The sequence below is a fragment of the Anoplopoma fimbria genome, chromosome 8 (assembly GCF_027596085.1).
Source record: "Anoplopoma fimbria isolate UVic2021 breed Golden Eagle Sablefish chromosome 8, Afim_UVic_2022, whole genome shotgun sequence".
Classification (NCBI taxonomy): domain Eukaryota; kingdom Metazoa; phylum Chordata; class Actinopteri; order Perciformes; family Anoplopomatidae; genus Anoplopoma; species Anoplopoma fimbria.
In genome coordinates this window covers 10,499,668-10,514,477 of record NC_072456.1, presented here as the reverse complement: position 1 = coordinate 10,514,477, position 14,810 = coordinate 10,499,668, and the positions used below count along the sequence as shown (strand labels likewise).

General features: G+C 39.3%; 1 protein-coding gene across 1 annotated transcript in view; it reads right to left on the bottom strand.

The window, feature by feature from the left end:
• The window catches only part of LOC129094605 (collagen alpha-1(XXIV) chain), an 85,407-nt gene that overhangs the window by 2,994 nt on the left and 67,603 nt on the right, over window positions 1–14,810 (bottom strand). The window contains exons 39-55 of the mRNA XM_054602847.1: window positions 14,406–14,513; window positions 13,370–13,423; window positions 12,425–12,478; window positions 12,227–12,283; window positions 11,124–11,177; window positions 10,043–10,096; window positions 9,429–9,482; window positions 7,549–7,602; window positions 6,867–6,974; window positions 4,342–4,449; window positions 4,092–4,199; window positions 2,773–2,826; window positions 2,553–2,615; window positions 2,211–2,264; window positions 2,009–2,044; window positions 1,089–1,124; window positions 636–662 (exon numbers count right to left, since the gene is read on the bottom strand). Of these exons, the coding sequence (XP_054458822.1) occupies window positions 636–662; window positions 1,089–1,124; window positions 2,009–2,044; window positions 2,211–2,264; window positions 2,553–2,615; window positions 2,773–2,826; window positions 4,092–4,199; window positions 4,342–4,449; window positions 6,867–6,974; window positions 7,549–7,602; window positions 9,429–9,482; window positions 10,043–10,096; window positions 11,124–11,177; window positions 12,227–12,283; window positions 12,425–12,478; window positions 13,370–13,423; window positions 14,406–14,513 (1,083 nt within the window). The remainder of the gene's footprint in view (window positions 1–635; window positions 663–1,088; window positions 1,125–2,008; window positions 2,045–2,210; window positions 2,265–2,552; window positions 2,616–2,772; window positions 2,827–4,091; window positions 4,200–4,341; window positions 4,450–6,866; window positions 6,975–7,548; window positions 7,603–9,428; window positions 9,483–10,042; window positions 10,097–11,123; window positions 11,178–12,226; window positions 12,284–12,424; window positions 12,479–13,369; window positions 13,424–14,405; window positions 14,514–14,810) is intronic.

The window sequence follows — 14,810 nt, the reverse complement described above, 5'->3', positions numbered from 1 at the left end:
TGATTCAGTGGGAGGAAGAATAACACATTCCACTCAGCATAAACACTACAGTTATGATGCTATGTGTGTAAACAAAAAAGGGATCTGATAGAGTTGCTTTTCTGGTTTCTTGGAACTGTTCAAACAGGAAAAGGTCATTGGGATAGCAGAAAGCTATAACTCCACAAGTTATGACATATAGCTATGTGCAGAAGGTTTCTATTACAGGGCCAGAAAACTGTGTTGTTCTATCATTGATCTCCCGTGCCAATGCTACTGAACAAACGTGGTCTTTTGGTCGTCTTATTCCTAACATGGATTTATTGGCTCATTTATAGTTTAGCAAAAACACAAACAAGAAATGTTTGCCCATCCTGGCTTTGCTGTTCTGTCAGTCACAAAGATTGGGTTTCAGGAACAAAGAGAGATGTAACAGGGTTCATTTCCAGACAGAATGAGATTTCAGGGTTCAGTGAAATGTAAATTACATACATATATATATATTTTTAATTAATTAGCCAAGAGCTGGGAAATTTTCCCTGCAACTTTATGGTCCAAACCTTTCTTTTGTAAGTCTTTTGCATGTCACTCAAAACATGTCTCCTGCCTTCTAGCTGTATGGTTACCTGTCTACTTGATTGACATGAGGCACTTACTGTTGGACCTGGAGCACCAGGAGGTCCCTAAGGTAGGAAGAGAGAAGAAGATAAAATGAGTAACACAGTGATAAATGAGCCCATTGTGGTTGCAGTCAGTTCACTGTCTGATAAACCATGTGGGATGAATTATTGGGAGATTTTTGACGGTGCAACTAGAGAACTTCCCTGTCTGAACTGACCAAATATATTTGGAATAGAGTAGTCATTTAGTTTTTATATTTCATAGTGTATATTTAAAATAAATAATTTGAAATCACATAAAGAAAGCCACCAGTAATCACATATTGCACCGTTTCCATTTTGTTTCATTACAATTAGGCCCAAAATAAAATAAAAAGTCTCCCTGCACTGACAAGCTTATTCACTATGCTTAATAATTTGAAATTATTATTATTACAAAAAGAGTATGTTTACTTTCAGCTAATATGTGATAGTGATGTCAACACTTACGCTAGGTCCTGGACTTCCCTGTGGTCCTTGAGGCCCCTGAAAGTGTGAGAAAGAATATCATTGTTAGACTGGCTAAAATGATGTATTAATAATGTATTCTGTTTGTCCTAATCTGGCGACCTCACAATGTAGCAGCCCATGGGAAAACTCTTACACCCTACATGCATTCTACATCACAGTGAGCAGTGTGGGACTCGCAATGCTGTTAGGAATAGCGGTAGGAAGTGGATTGTGTATTTTGCAACACATAACTACAGTGGTTACCTATTGCCCTCTCTGGCTGAACGTTCTGTAGAAGCTTACTGGGGCAGGTGGACTCAGGTGGTTTCAGGTAGTTCATGTCAATGTATGTGAAGGTATGCACTCATTTGACATCATCAGTATTTGAGAAAGGGCTTGAATGAAGGGGCCATTGTGTACACAGTCTGTGTGTGGTAGTGCAAATCACAGAGTATTACAGAGAGTGGAGCAGGGTTATATTAAATATGCAGAGTGCACTGTGGTTTGCCATGCTAATATTTTGACAAGGCATTTCCTCAACAGTGTTTACACAAGAGGGTCTGAGAACACTGAAAAGCCCCACAGCGAGACACTGAAATGAGCTACTTGCACTATGAATCAGCCATACCGACCTGCTGTCGCTTAAGGACAGTCATATAAACTACCACTGAACACTGACTTAAACACAGTCTTGGTCATCAATAGTAGGTCTTTTGTTTAGACTCACAATCTGCTTTGCGGTAGCGCCATGATAACTGGCCCAGCTGTGCTTTCTCAGTTAGGAATTTTCAAGTCTGGGTTTTCAGTAAATATGATATCATCACTCGATATATCAGCATGTAATCATACGTAATATAAATCATGATCACATAATCAGTCAGTCTTTTAAGTTTTGGTCGCTCGTTTGAATCAGATCTTACCATTTCGCCACTGCTTCCCCTCAGACCCCTTGGCCCCTGTGGAAAAGATATACAATATTGTTTCCCTCTCTGTATTCTATATAAACTTGAATTAGCATATGGTCAGTTTATATACTGGTTTTATCAAAAGATCATTGTATTGTGATTGCCTTGTTGATATACAACTCTCATTACACACAAACACACACACACAGAAACCTACAGGTTTTCCCATTGGGCCGATCATTCCTTCAGGGCCTACAGGTCCAGTGAATCCCTGAAACAAACAGCAGGGTTGAGGATGAAAAAACAAGTCTGACCTAATTTACACTTTCTCAACCGTAAGACTCCTAAAACGGTGGTTACAGTTTATCACACAAGACTACAGGGTGTCACAAGAGATTACAACAGTACGTTTACGTACTCTACAGTGGAGTTGAAGAGATCTGCATGAGTATTTCAGAATCTAGTTTTCCTTTTAATATTATCCACTTATGGGGTTTGAATCCCTGCAGTACAGAATGCACTTTGTTGTGCTTATTGTTTATTTTTCTGTTAAACTTACCATGGTGCCCATTGGGCCTTTCGGGCCAGGGAAGCCTCTCAATCCCCAATCACCATTCGGCCCCTGTTTGAAGGAAAAAGAGGTTTAGGTATTCCGTGTCATTATACAGGGACAATATGAACAAATACTTTTTTTTTTATTCTAAGTTATTTCTCTCTGTTCTGTTTTATCATCTTTTACAGTCTAACTCTTGGTTGGCTACTCTCTCTTAGTCTCTTACCATTGGCCCTGGAAAGCCCTGTAAACCAACCATTCCAAGTTCTCCAGGTTCCCCCTGCAGGCAGAAAAAGAAAATCACATTATAGCAACAGAGGAGCTTTGGTAATATTAAGTGTGCATTTGACAAACACATCATATCATAAGCACAATGTGTGTGTATAGGGTGTGTATTTGTGTGTGTGTGTGTGTGATTTTTCATACCCTTTAATAAGTGCCTTTTAAAAATGTCCTTGTCCATTGCAAAAGACCAAGAGAACACACAAGGCTTTATGTCTGGATCTACAGCGGCCCCGGCCCATATACACACACCCTCCTAGAAACTGTGGGGCTTTGTGTCTGTGCCCTATACTGTGTCTGAGCACTGTCTGTTGTCTAGAGTGGCAGACACTATGTTTGTACAGCCAGACGTCCACATCCTCTAGACAGCTCCACTCTCGGGCCAATGACTTTGACCGAGAAACTCTATGGACTGAAAAGTGTAAATGGATCTGACCCAAGGGCCTGAGTCTGCTCTCTGTTTCACAAGCATCAATGAGGAAATATAGTGGAAGGAGAGGAGCGCGAGGGATTGAATGTTGTTTCTTTTTTCTTCGTCTTTGAGGAGTTACATAAGTAAAGTGGAGCACCTCTTTTTCAGGTCTCTGGAGGGTGAGGATCTTACATAACTTGGCCTCACCAGGAGGAATGTTTCCATTCCTGGTCTCGCCCAGATAATTTGTTACTCCACTCAGGGTGGAAAAGTGTCAGGCATACAGATTGTCTACCTAATCCCCTGAAGCTATATTTAGAGAGGTATTAAAGAATGTATATAAGCTCATAAAACCCAAGGGGGGTGTCAATTTAAACCGAGCATTGAGTAACCTAAACTTTCATAACTTAAACAATTCAAGAAGATACTTTATGTGTGAAAGAACATTTACTGACCATTAAAGTAAAAGGTATGAATGTCTGAATCGAGAAGTTGCAAATAAACATCAGGGGTTGAGTAGAAGAACAGAGTAGAGTAGGTTTTAAATAAAATATTCACCTCAAAAGGAGGACATTTCCTTTACATCTTGTCTTATAAAACATGTTGGAATAACACGTTTTTTGTGTGAATAGCTCATTTCTACTTTTTCTTTCAAAAGTTTAGTTAATACTGTATTTGTTAATGCTACTGACAGACAACCTAAAACATGTGACAATATACCTAAAAATTAACCTACCACAATATCTAATACACTATTATTATTACACAATTATTTCAGGGTATTGAAATAAACTAATCCAACTTTAGGATGGATTTTTTTTTTTAAATAACAAATGCCACTATATACTTACTGGTTGTCCTTTGGGTCCAAGGTCACCTTTCCTGCCCTGGTCACCTGCAGCTCCCTCCAAGCCTTTGATTCCCGAGGCTCCCCTGTCCCCTGGAAGTCCCAGGTCTCCCTAATCCAACAAAGGTCAAGAATTAAAAAAAGCTTGTCCAACTTAGGAAAATGTTTCTTCACCAGAGACTTTTTTGTTCTGTCAAGCCACCCTGCTACAATTATTAATAAGTTACGTCAATATTCATTATTATAATTTTCACCTTCTGACCAGGCGGTCCTATTTCTCCAGGTTGTCCAGGAAGTCCAGTCTCTCCCCGGGGACCTGGACGTCCAGCAAAACCCTCCTGTCCAACCGAGCTTCTCTGACCCTGAAAAAATGTTGCCAGTGTCAAATAAAAACAATGAAGTAAGTTTTGTTTTGCCATGATGCATGGCAACATTTCTTTGAACATTGCAGCAGTGAAATAGCATGAAGCCATCTGCAGTTTGTGTGAGCTTCCTTACAAAAGACACAAACAAATCAGCTCCCCACTCATCAAAACATTTCTCCATAATGAAAAAAAACTTCACATGATTCCCTAATAATTCATTGGAGGTTAAAGACTCAGGAAGACTCATAATATTGGTTAACAAAAAAACACAAATTCCATTTAAAGTTTGCTCTTAAACAGCTGACACCTATACTTCTAAAGTCGCAGCGTCCTTGAATGCACCAACAGGGACATTTTTTCAACAGTCAATGACCGGCTATGTCGAACATAGGCCAAAAAAACATTATATGTAATATTTCGATATATCCAAACACATTTAACAAATTCATTGTTTTTCACAGCTGTGAACCACAGTCCCACAGTAAAGTCTGCTGGCCTCTCCTTGTTATAATATTCTTTGGCAGCTTGCTCCCTAAGCCTACCCATAATACTGACTGCCTGTCACTAAGTTGCTTTCTCACACCACAAATCCCAGTGGTTAGCTGCTCTATGAGCAGTGTGGTGAGGCAGAAGGGAGCGAGCGATATTTGAAGTGAGTGAGTGGGTTGTCGCCTTGCACATGGCTTCTGTTCCTCGAGCACTGTGTGGATAAGTATGCAACCAGATCTCCAGGTGCTAGTAAGCTAATGATATATATCCATATCTACATCTAGCACATGGATTAAATTGTCATCACTGCCAAATAAAAAATAGGGACACTTGAATGTGAAATGAGTAGTTTGAGGAATGGGGTAGATTGTTTTAAAATATAAATGAGTGATTTAGATGATATCAATAATTTGTATGTCTTCATGACATCATGTCCATAATGATAGTCTTAATGTTAAGGCTTTTTCCTCTGCAACAAATTATGGTATGTAACACAAGCACAGAAATGCAAATAGACATTTCAGAATTACTTTTTGAATTTCTTTTTTTGACAACACTGACTGGTTTTACAGTTCGGGAATTCTGACTGCTCTATCTGTAAGCAAAAGCAGTGAGTGTCTTCGAGACTTGTTGATACAGATTCGTTACCATCAGAGTTTCCTTATGTTATCATATGCATATTTACATCCTTCTTGTTCTAAATGGCTGAGCCAAAAGCTGGAGTCTTCAGCAAAACCTGTCTACACCTGTCTAGCTCCTGAGTTGCAGGTAAAACTTTATGAGTTTTTTCCTAGCCTGCCAGCGGAGGACATCTCCTTCTGAGGCAGCGCCTGAGTATTTGTAGTAAAAGAGGACCCAAAGAGCTCTAGACTACTGAAGCAGACTGGCTTAAGAAAACCTGCTATTTTTCAAAACAGGTCACATATAAGAAAAGCTATCTGTGAATAGAAACAAGCATATATTTCAAATTTACAGTATTTTGTGGTATTGAGGAGCAGTAGAGTTATGGGACTCACTCTGCCAGTGAGACACCATATCATTTCAGTCAAAGTGAAAAACACCATGAGCCAAAATTAGACTTACTAGACTTTTACACAACAACATTATGTAAATGAAAGCCAGACAGAGAAGACGTGTCTTTTCAACTCTTGGCTGAAAAGGACAAAGACATTCATGCATGAAATCCCAATCCACTTTGGCCGCACGCTTATTTTGAAAGACCCGCTGCGTCGCAACCAGAAGAAGCCAATAAAATCAAACAAGGCATTTACTGATTAGTCGAACACAGCCGTGTGTCTCGGTCTTAATCAACATATAGTAGCAGATGAGGAAATTCTTTGGGCATTCAGATGCTGTCAAATACAATCCCTGTGCTGAGAGGACAATTAGGCAATAGTTAGCATAATGGCTCAATGGATAGTGAGGTCTATATGGTGATTAAGTTGTCTGCAGCTGTATTTAACTTCTGCTGTTTGGATTGCTGATTGTTTTCAGCTGACAACTTATACCGCCAGTTTACTTGCCTATGTAACAGGTAACATTCACACAGCTTTACGTATTGTGGACTATGTATATTTAGTCAAACCACAGAGCAGTGGAGATTTAACTTCCTGTGTTCCTTCTTTAGATGAATGGGGCTAAAGACAAAAGGAATCAGTGAAGGCAAGGTCGTTATAAGTTAAAGATGAGGAGGTAGCATTGGCTTCTTAAATTCTTCCAATGCAAACCACAAGTCTGCTTTGAGATTAAGCGTTAAGCATAGTGAAGGAAAGGTCCTCTTAAAGTGCAGTACTGAACTCATCATCATCCATGTAGCTCAGTTATCTCAGTCATGAACAACAACACATGGTTCCCGTTTACTTTGGAATTAATCAAAATGGGTATGACATTAAAATTACATACAATTATGTGCTGTCATTGATTACCTGTCGTCCACGTTTTCCTGGAATTCCTGGTAAGCCAGTCAGTCCTGGGGGACCATCAAGCCCTGGGTAACCCATCATTCCCACGGGTCCAGGTAAACCAAATGGCCCCTGGAAAATTTCCAGAACAGTGACAATGTCACTCAATCTCAATCTCAGCCTGAGGGGCATTTACACACTACTCACAAGCACCATGTCACTAAATTCACCATACCAGGTTTCTACATTCTAACTCTTCCTCTGACATTTCTAAATAAAGAGATCTATTCCTGAAGACTTCAGGCAAAAAAATCTTCAGCAGAATTTTTAAACCGCACCCAATTACAGATCGATAAAGTTTGCAAGTTACGCATTGAAATATTTAGACACTTAAAAGTAACACTTAAAAATAAATACAATACTGTTGCTGCTGACATTTTCTAGCAAACACCTGGGCATTATGTAATCTAACAATGGAAAGCAGCAAAGCATTTTTTTAAAGTTATATGATCTTATTGCCTACTCTCTCTGGTAACCAATTTGTAAACATGCAATGCTTTGGTAACGCTGACGGTACTCTGCTGTTTTCCTATACACAGCTGCATCCTCAACAAACAGCCAATCACAGTGGAAAGTGCTCCTAATTGTAATGCTGCTGCTTTCTCTATCTAAGTCATGCATTTGAGTGAGGTGGAGTGAAACTCACTTCAATGCCAGGAGCTCCACTCAGCCCTCTTGCTCCCTTATTTCCTCCTGAGCCCTGGATAAACGAACACATGATTAATAAAACATACATCTGCATTCACAAAAACACACAGGGTTATAAATCTCACTCGCCTCTCATTGAAGTGCAGAAATCTTAAAGACCATGTCTAATATGAGTCTTATGGAGGACCCAAGTTCAAGACTGTGTCTATACTTTATTTCTGACTGTCAAAGAAATATACATGACTGTAAACTGATAAATCTAGCACATCAAAAAGCATTGGATTAAATCACATTGAGGTGTTTGAGTGGTATAAAACTAACACAGGAAACCTCCACTGCTTTAGGACTTTAATAATAGCACATTATAGTATATATATAATCATGCTAAATAACACAAGCTTAATAAACTTGTCCGGTACATAGAAAAATGTGTCTTTCCTTTGAAACCATCCTTTAGCAAATTATATTTTCTCACTAGGCCCTGTTACAGTGAGTCAGTCCTAGAAAGATATCCCTCAAGGGATGCTTTACAAAAGCCATACATTTGAAACAGAAATATAGCAGATCCTAAAAGTTTCCTGTGTTTCCTAGCAGACTTTTATCGATGTTTCCAAACAGATGATATGTTGCATGTGTCGACATTGCTAGAACTCAGTTCAAACTCAAGCCAAGCTGAATTATTTGAATTGGTTATATAATCATCACTCTTACATACAAGCTGTTTCAAATCTGGAAAGTGAATACTTCACTACTAAAAAGACTATGGGGAACTTTCTAAAGGATACTTTAAGTTGTTCACATTAGAAATTAAGTTATGTAATCAGAGGGCCTGTGATAAGGTTGAGGAAGAAAGCAAAAAACCTATTGATTCAGGAAAGTCTGTTTTATCAAAGGATAACTGCTTTGATGCCAACTGCACAAATTTAAGGGTGTTTTTGCAAACTATTTAAGGATTGAAGAACAAAAGCAATATATTAATTTATTAATAATCATTTGCATATGTGAAATTGTCATAATTATCATATGAATTCTTGGGTTATGGCTAAAAACATGTTTACGGTCACAGTGACCTTGACCTTTCACCACAAAAATTGAATAAGTTTGTTCTTGAGTCCATTGGATGTTTGTACCAGATATGATGAAATTCCCTACAGCTCCTGATAATCGCATTCAGCCTTAAGTCTTAGAGGATATTTGTGGCAAATTTGGAGAAATTCATTCAAGCATTCATGAGATAACGCATTCTCAGAGACAGAGGTACGTAAGGACAACCTGAAAACGTAATGCCTTCGATCACGTCTGTCACCGGCGCGGCAGGGCATCTTAGATGAGTAGGATCAAGTATTTAGGGTGGTCAGGAAACATTGCTGTATTTCCCTTGTTACTATTTACTCTCCGCTTTCTGTATTCCAAAACCTATTTCTAGAACTTGGCTTTTAATATTCCGTAATTAAGAAAATTATTTCTCCATAACTTACGTATATTCCACCATAGATGTGATAAAATCATCAACAACATGACCTGTTAACAGATCATCTGGTAACAGGTAAAAAAACATGGTGCTTTGTACAAATGTCAGTGGTTGGCAAACCAAAGGATTTTTCTTCATCCACAGAGTTATTTATAAGAGCAGCCAAACCAAACCCAACCCTGCAGGCATTGGCTGAACAAAGCAGTGTTAATAGATGTACTGGCTTTGTAAAGAGCTTAACCCCTATTCAGTATAACAAGCAGCCTGGTAGTAGAAACCATTGATCTTATTTGCAAGGAGATTGCCAAATTTAATGATTTATCATGCTCTTTGCTTTATTAATGAGAAAAACGATGTACATAGATGTATGTTTAATTTTCCTGCTATGGGGATTTGCATGGACTCACCGGAGCTCCTATCTCTCCCTTTGGGCCTGATTCTCCAGGGAGGCCTGGTGATCCCTAAACAAAGAATAACACACAGAAACACAAACAATAATAGTAAGATGATTTATGAATCCATGATAGATTTACATTAAAACCTGGAAATAATGCCATTAATACGGCTCCGTTTACAGGAAAACAGCATTATTGTGGATGTCAAAATTGGCAAATTTGACAATGGAATAAATGGAGTCACACTTTATCTACACTGCTGCTTTTTAATCCAAGTGTGTCCATTGTGGACACTCCATGAGACCAAACTATGTTCTTGGCACGAAGAATAGCTCATAATCCCCCAATTTATCAGTGTTCTTTAAATGTCTCTATGCCCAACTCTTGTGTCACCCTTAGGAAATATTTTTTTACATAATCCACATTTTGAGCCACACTACTGGTAAGGCTCTAAAAGAGCACAATTCTAATTGTACTCTTTCCAACACTTCAATCTTTTAACATCACTGTTTATAGTTGAAGCTTTACAACAAAACCACTGGTATGGTGATTTGAATGGACGTACCCAAAAATAAGTAAAAATTCCATTATTATATACTCCTGTGTTATGCATATTACTGACTTACCGGTGGGCCTTGTGGTCCAACAGCTCCACGAGATCCAGGGGTACCAACATGACCCTGAAACACAGTTTGATATAAAATGATAGTTTTCTCTTTGATTCTAGTTTATACGTGGTGAGATGTCTGGGAAATATGACATGTAGCTGTCATTCCCCCTTTCTTTACTAAAGGAAGAATATCATGCCCAAAGCTATTCTCATGAGTACCATTTCCAAATAACGTAAAGACAATCTGCTCAACTACAGCCTCCACAGCATCAAAACAATAGACAATAGTTTCTAATCCAAGTTTAATGACTCCATAGGATCAATATATTCTGCACTTTAATGAAAACCATACTACCTATTCGTTATTATGACTATGAACCTAGGTTGGAGCTGGATTATCAAGTGATTATTTGCAGGACTACAGTTACAATAGTTAACTAACTGACACACAGCAGTTTTGGCTGTAGTATGAGATAGGTACTTAATGACATAATTTGTCCGAGGTACAATGCAAGTCCATCTACTGCCATTCAGCATGCAAGTATTACACTTTAAAAGTCACTCTACTTTAGGGGAATTTATGCAAAGCCGGGTCGGGCACAATACAGTTTTGAAAAAAGGAGGATTGGGACCTACTGCATTCTTGGTAGTTTTCTTAATAATTTATGATTAGAATTAATAATAAGAATATAGGGAGGAATACAGGAATAACACATGTATGATAAAAAGACACGATGTGCATTGTTATCATCAGCTAAATCATGTAGTTTTTGTATTTGCCTGTTCAAAATGCAGTAGCTACATACCACACTGTTCAAACTAAAGTAACCCACATATCAACTTGCCTGCACTTTGAATGTGTGCATGCGTATTTTTTTAAGAGCCAATAATCCTGAACCTGAGAGGCATTAAGTGACAAAAACACCAGATTTTTGCAGCTTTATTGCTGAGAATGTGGTAATCCTCTCCAACATGTGTGGTCTGCCCTTACAGAACCTGAGCAGAGCAGTGAACAACAATCAAGTGGGGGGGCACACACATACACTGAGTGGTGACTGTTTGATATGTCTGATGTTTGATTTAATGGTATTGTCTACCTGATATCCTTCATCCCCTGGCTCTCCCCGCTCTCCTCGTTCTCCTGGGGGCCCCTGTGTGGACACAGACGCAAACACATGAACACACATACTGTACTGTACACTCATGCATTCATTTATACACACAAAGCCTCAATTGAGCTGGGCAGCTACTTAAAGACAGAGTCACTTCTCAGGCCAACACTCATGAAACATATTGTATAGATGTGATCTCTGAGTCTGGATCTCTACTGGAGTCAAATGGAAAGGCGTAATTTCACCTTGAACCTTACTTTCAGCCTCTCTAGGTTGGGGCTGCATCAAGACACAGGCTACCATTGTATTGCTCATGCTACAGTATGGACTGTAATACTGTGCCAACTTGATAATCCAATACTACTCATATGGTAGGTTGCCATCCAGACCTGTGTAGACTTACAGTGACCCAATTGTTAATGCTATATAAGCCTGTCTCAGTGGTCATGTCCTATGCAGAGAAATGTGTCTCATAGTGCATAATAGTCATGGTACTGTATATCTTTGTGCTGTCCCAAGCTGCTAAGACTCTTTGATACCCCTTGATCCTCTCGATATTAGTCAAGGAATCACTTTGTTTTCTTGGGTGTAAAAACCTTGAATTAACTTCGGGTGAGTAATGGCCCTCACTGAAACTCTTGTTCTTGTCAAAGACACAAATGTGTTGTATAAATGAAGCCTATTTCAGTTTTAACTGTATCCATTTGTGTTCAATGTTGTGAAAGGACCTTTATTTTCATTAAGAACACAATAAGAACACAAACAACGCTAGGCTTAACTTTTACCTTGTATAACATTTTTTTTAATTGTTCATGCTCAGCCTGCAATTAGCAGAAAATATTTGGGCCACATAGGTCGATAATCTGGGTCCATATGCATGACAGGTTTGAGAACAGAAACACTGATACATTGTTTTCAATCTGGTGGGACAGAAATGTGTGTACTTGGTGTTAGAATCAGGAGTTGATCAGGTTAAGGTCAAGTTAACTTTCATTTCAAGTGTCAATAGGATATTAAATGGCTTGGACTAAACAGAGCGAGAAGTGTTAGGGATCAGAAAGGAGAGTTTAAAGGAAAGCAAAACCTACTGGTTCACCTAAGGGCCCTGGCAGTCCTGGGGTATTATTGTCCTCGCCTGGATAACCCTGGAATGCAGCAACACACACACACAAACACACATGCAGATATAGGATTTTGCAGCCAGACAGTACATAAAGTACATTTCACCTAAAACCAAAATCACTGAAATAATTCAATTTCATTTACTAGTTAAGGTATCATATTACCTTTTCACCTTTAGGCCCTGGTGGTCCAATGGGCCCAAGCTTTCCAGAGTGACCCTAAAAAGAATAAGCTGATTATTGTAGCTAACAAAGATGCCATACTTCTACTGGCTACAGCATGTTTCTTGGAGAAACATGAGTTAAGCTGTCAGCATATTAATCACAACTGTTTTATATAAGCACAACTCTTTGTAGAGAAGCTCCTACATTCTGTCACTGCAGGATTTGTGTTTTGGCACAGACTCTGAAATCACTCAGCAACCGTGTGATGGTGTCTGAGAGCGTGCATACACATTCATTAAAGGGACATAATGAACTTGAAGTGCCCTGTTCAAGTTATGCAACCTAAACCCTCTGATGTTGGCACCCACCAGGATGTAGTGTTGCCTGGAAAAATAAGCTTGAAGACTTTCATTAACATGTTCGATTCCACCTCTTGTTTTTGCTCTTGTGGTTATTTGAGCAGTTTTTTTCCAATGTATTTGTGTTCATTGGAAAATTAACAATAAAGGGTAATGTGAAATATAAGAATGGTAAGGATGATGTGTCCTCCACCAGACTCAAACCCCAGGTGTCTCCAGCACATAGGATTAAGGCACAAGGCTACCAAGGGAGGTGAGCAAGCTTGATTGAAAACAGCCATGAAAACAGAGTTGAGATTGGTATTATAAGCATGTATGAAGTTCCTTGAAGCAGGATTAAGTTTGATTAAATAAACCTTGAACAGTGAATTTTGACTTGCCAAGTTGTAGATTGTAGGGGAATCCCTGATTTGCTACAAAAGGTTTTCTAAACTTTGTAATCCTCCTCTGTAAAATAGGCCCCCAGTGAATCTAAGCATAGTAGGATGTGCTGAACCAAAACTCAGACCAATCAGGGATTAAACCACCCAGTAAGAACTGTATAGTATTTATGTGTACATTGGCAAATGGTTCTTGAGAAACTCACAGTGTATCCTGCCAGCCCTGGTTGCCCTTCTATCCCCATGACTCCAGGCCGACCCTGGAAGAAATGCAGAAAATGCACACAAAATAAGAAAATGAATCAGTTTCAGTGCTGTATGTTTTGCTTTTTTTGTTTTGCTGGTCCAGCTAAATAAAACCTTGGCTTGGCCTGAAACAGAAAAAAATGAGAACAGAATCCTGTGCCTGGAGCTGTTTTATGATGTGGATATAAATCTTTTCTCCACAGCAATCACAACATGGTCTAAGTGGTTCTGCTGAGAAGGGAGCTGCCTTTCCCCGTAAAGAAGAAAATAATAGATGCCTCCGTCTTGACTTTGTCTTGTCTTTTCTGGCTCTCTCTAAGGCTTGGAACAAAGAAGGGATGTTGATGTTTGCTCTTGAAGGGAAACTTCTGATTATACATACTTTTTGTAAAAGTACAATCGCTCCTCAACACCAAAAGAAGTTTCCTGTGTCTTGTTCCCCAGATGCTGAGGGGAGTGACGGGGCGCATAGAGGCAACATTGGTTAGAATCTTGGTACCAATGTGTCCCGGTAGATGTAGGCACTGACTGCGTGGCTCAGCTTTTTGTCAATAAAGTATCCACTGAGTAATTTATTGCTAACTACCTGCTTAGCTGCATCACATTAACCAGCTTATAAAAGTACCTGTATGTCACTGCAGTCCAGTTAGATGCTGGCGTGGTCCTTTCTCTTCACTAACAAACACACTGTCAGCCCACGACATGTAAACTACAGACAATTGTGTTTGCATAATCTACGGTACACCAGCACTCATACGGCTGGGACAAAAAGGACCATTTCTGATATTTTTCCTAAGGCCTTTTTTCTTTTGATTATAACTAAATATAAATTCTACATTGACATTATTTTTGGGCTATGAAACGGATGACTAAATGTTACTTCAGTTGGACTAAGCCATCACTCGTCTCTGTCCAGAATCGACTGATTGATTGCACAAGGAAGCTGATCTGAGACAGAATTCGGTGAGAGGAAACATAGAAAACAAAAGAACTCACTGGTGTGCCTCGAGTTCCCCTGGCGCCTTTCAGCCCCGGCTCGCCTGGCTGGCCGATGTCTCCTCGTGTGCCGATCTCACCAACAAGCCCCGGAGGACCTCTCTCTCCCTGGAAAGAGACAGAATGTTGTTGGGGATTGAAACACAACACCACTGACTTGCCAATGTGGAGAAAATCCTTTAAGTTGAAAGTCAGCTTTCAACATATTTTAACGACAGGAAGCATCCAATCGTATTGCCCTTCAGAAAGAATATAAATTAAAACTAGTTCTTAAGGATATCTGTCTTTAATGCTGGTTGCAGTTACTCTTTTCTTCTCAAGTTGACTGAAGTTCTCAGAACTCCAGTCAACTATTTTACATTTGAACCAAACCTTGGACTACAACCTCTTAGTTCCTGCTGGTTC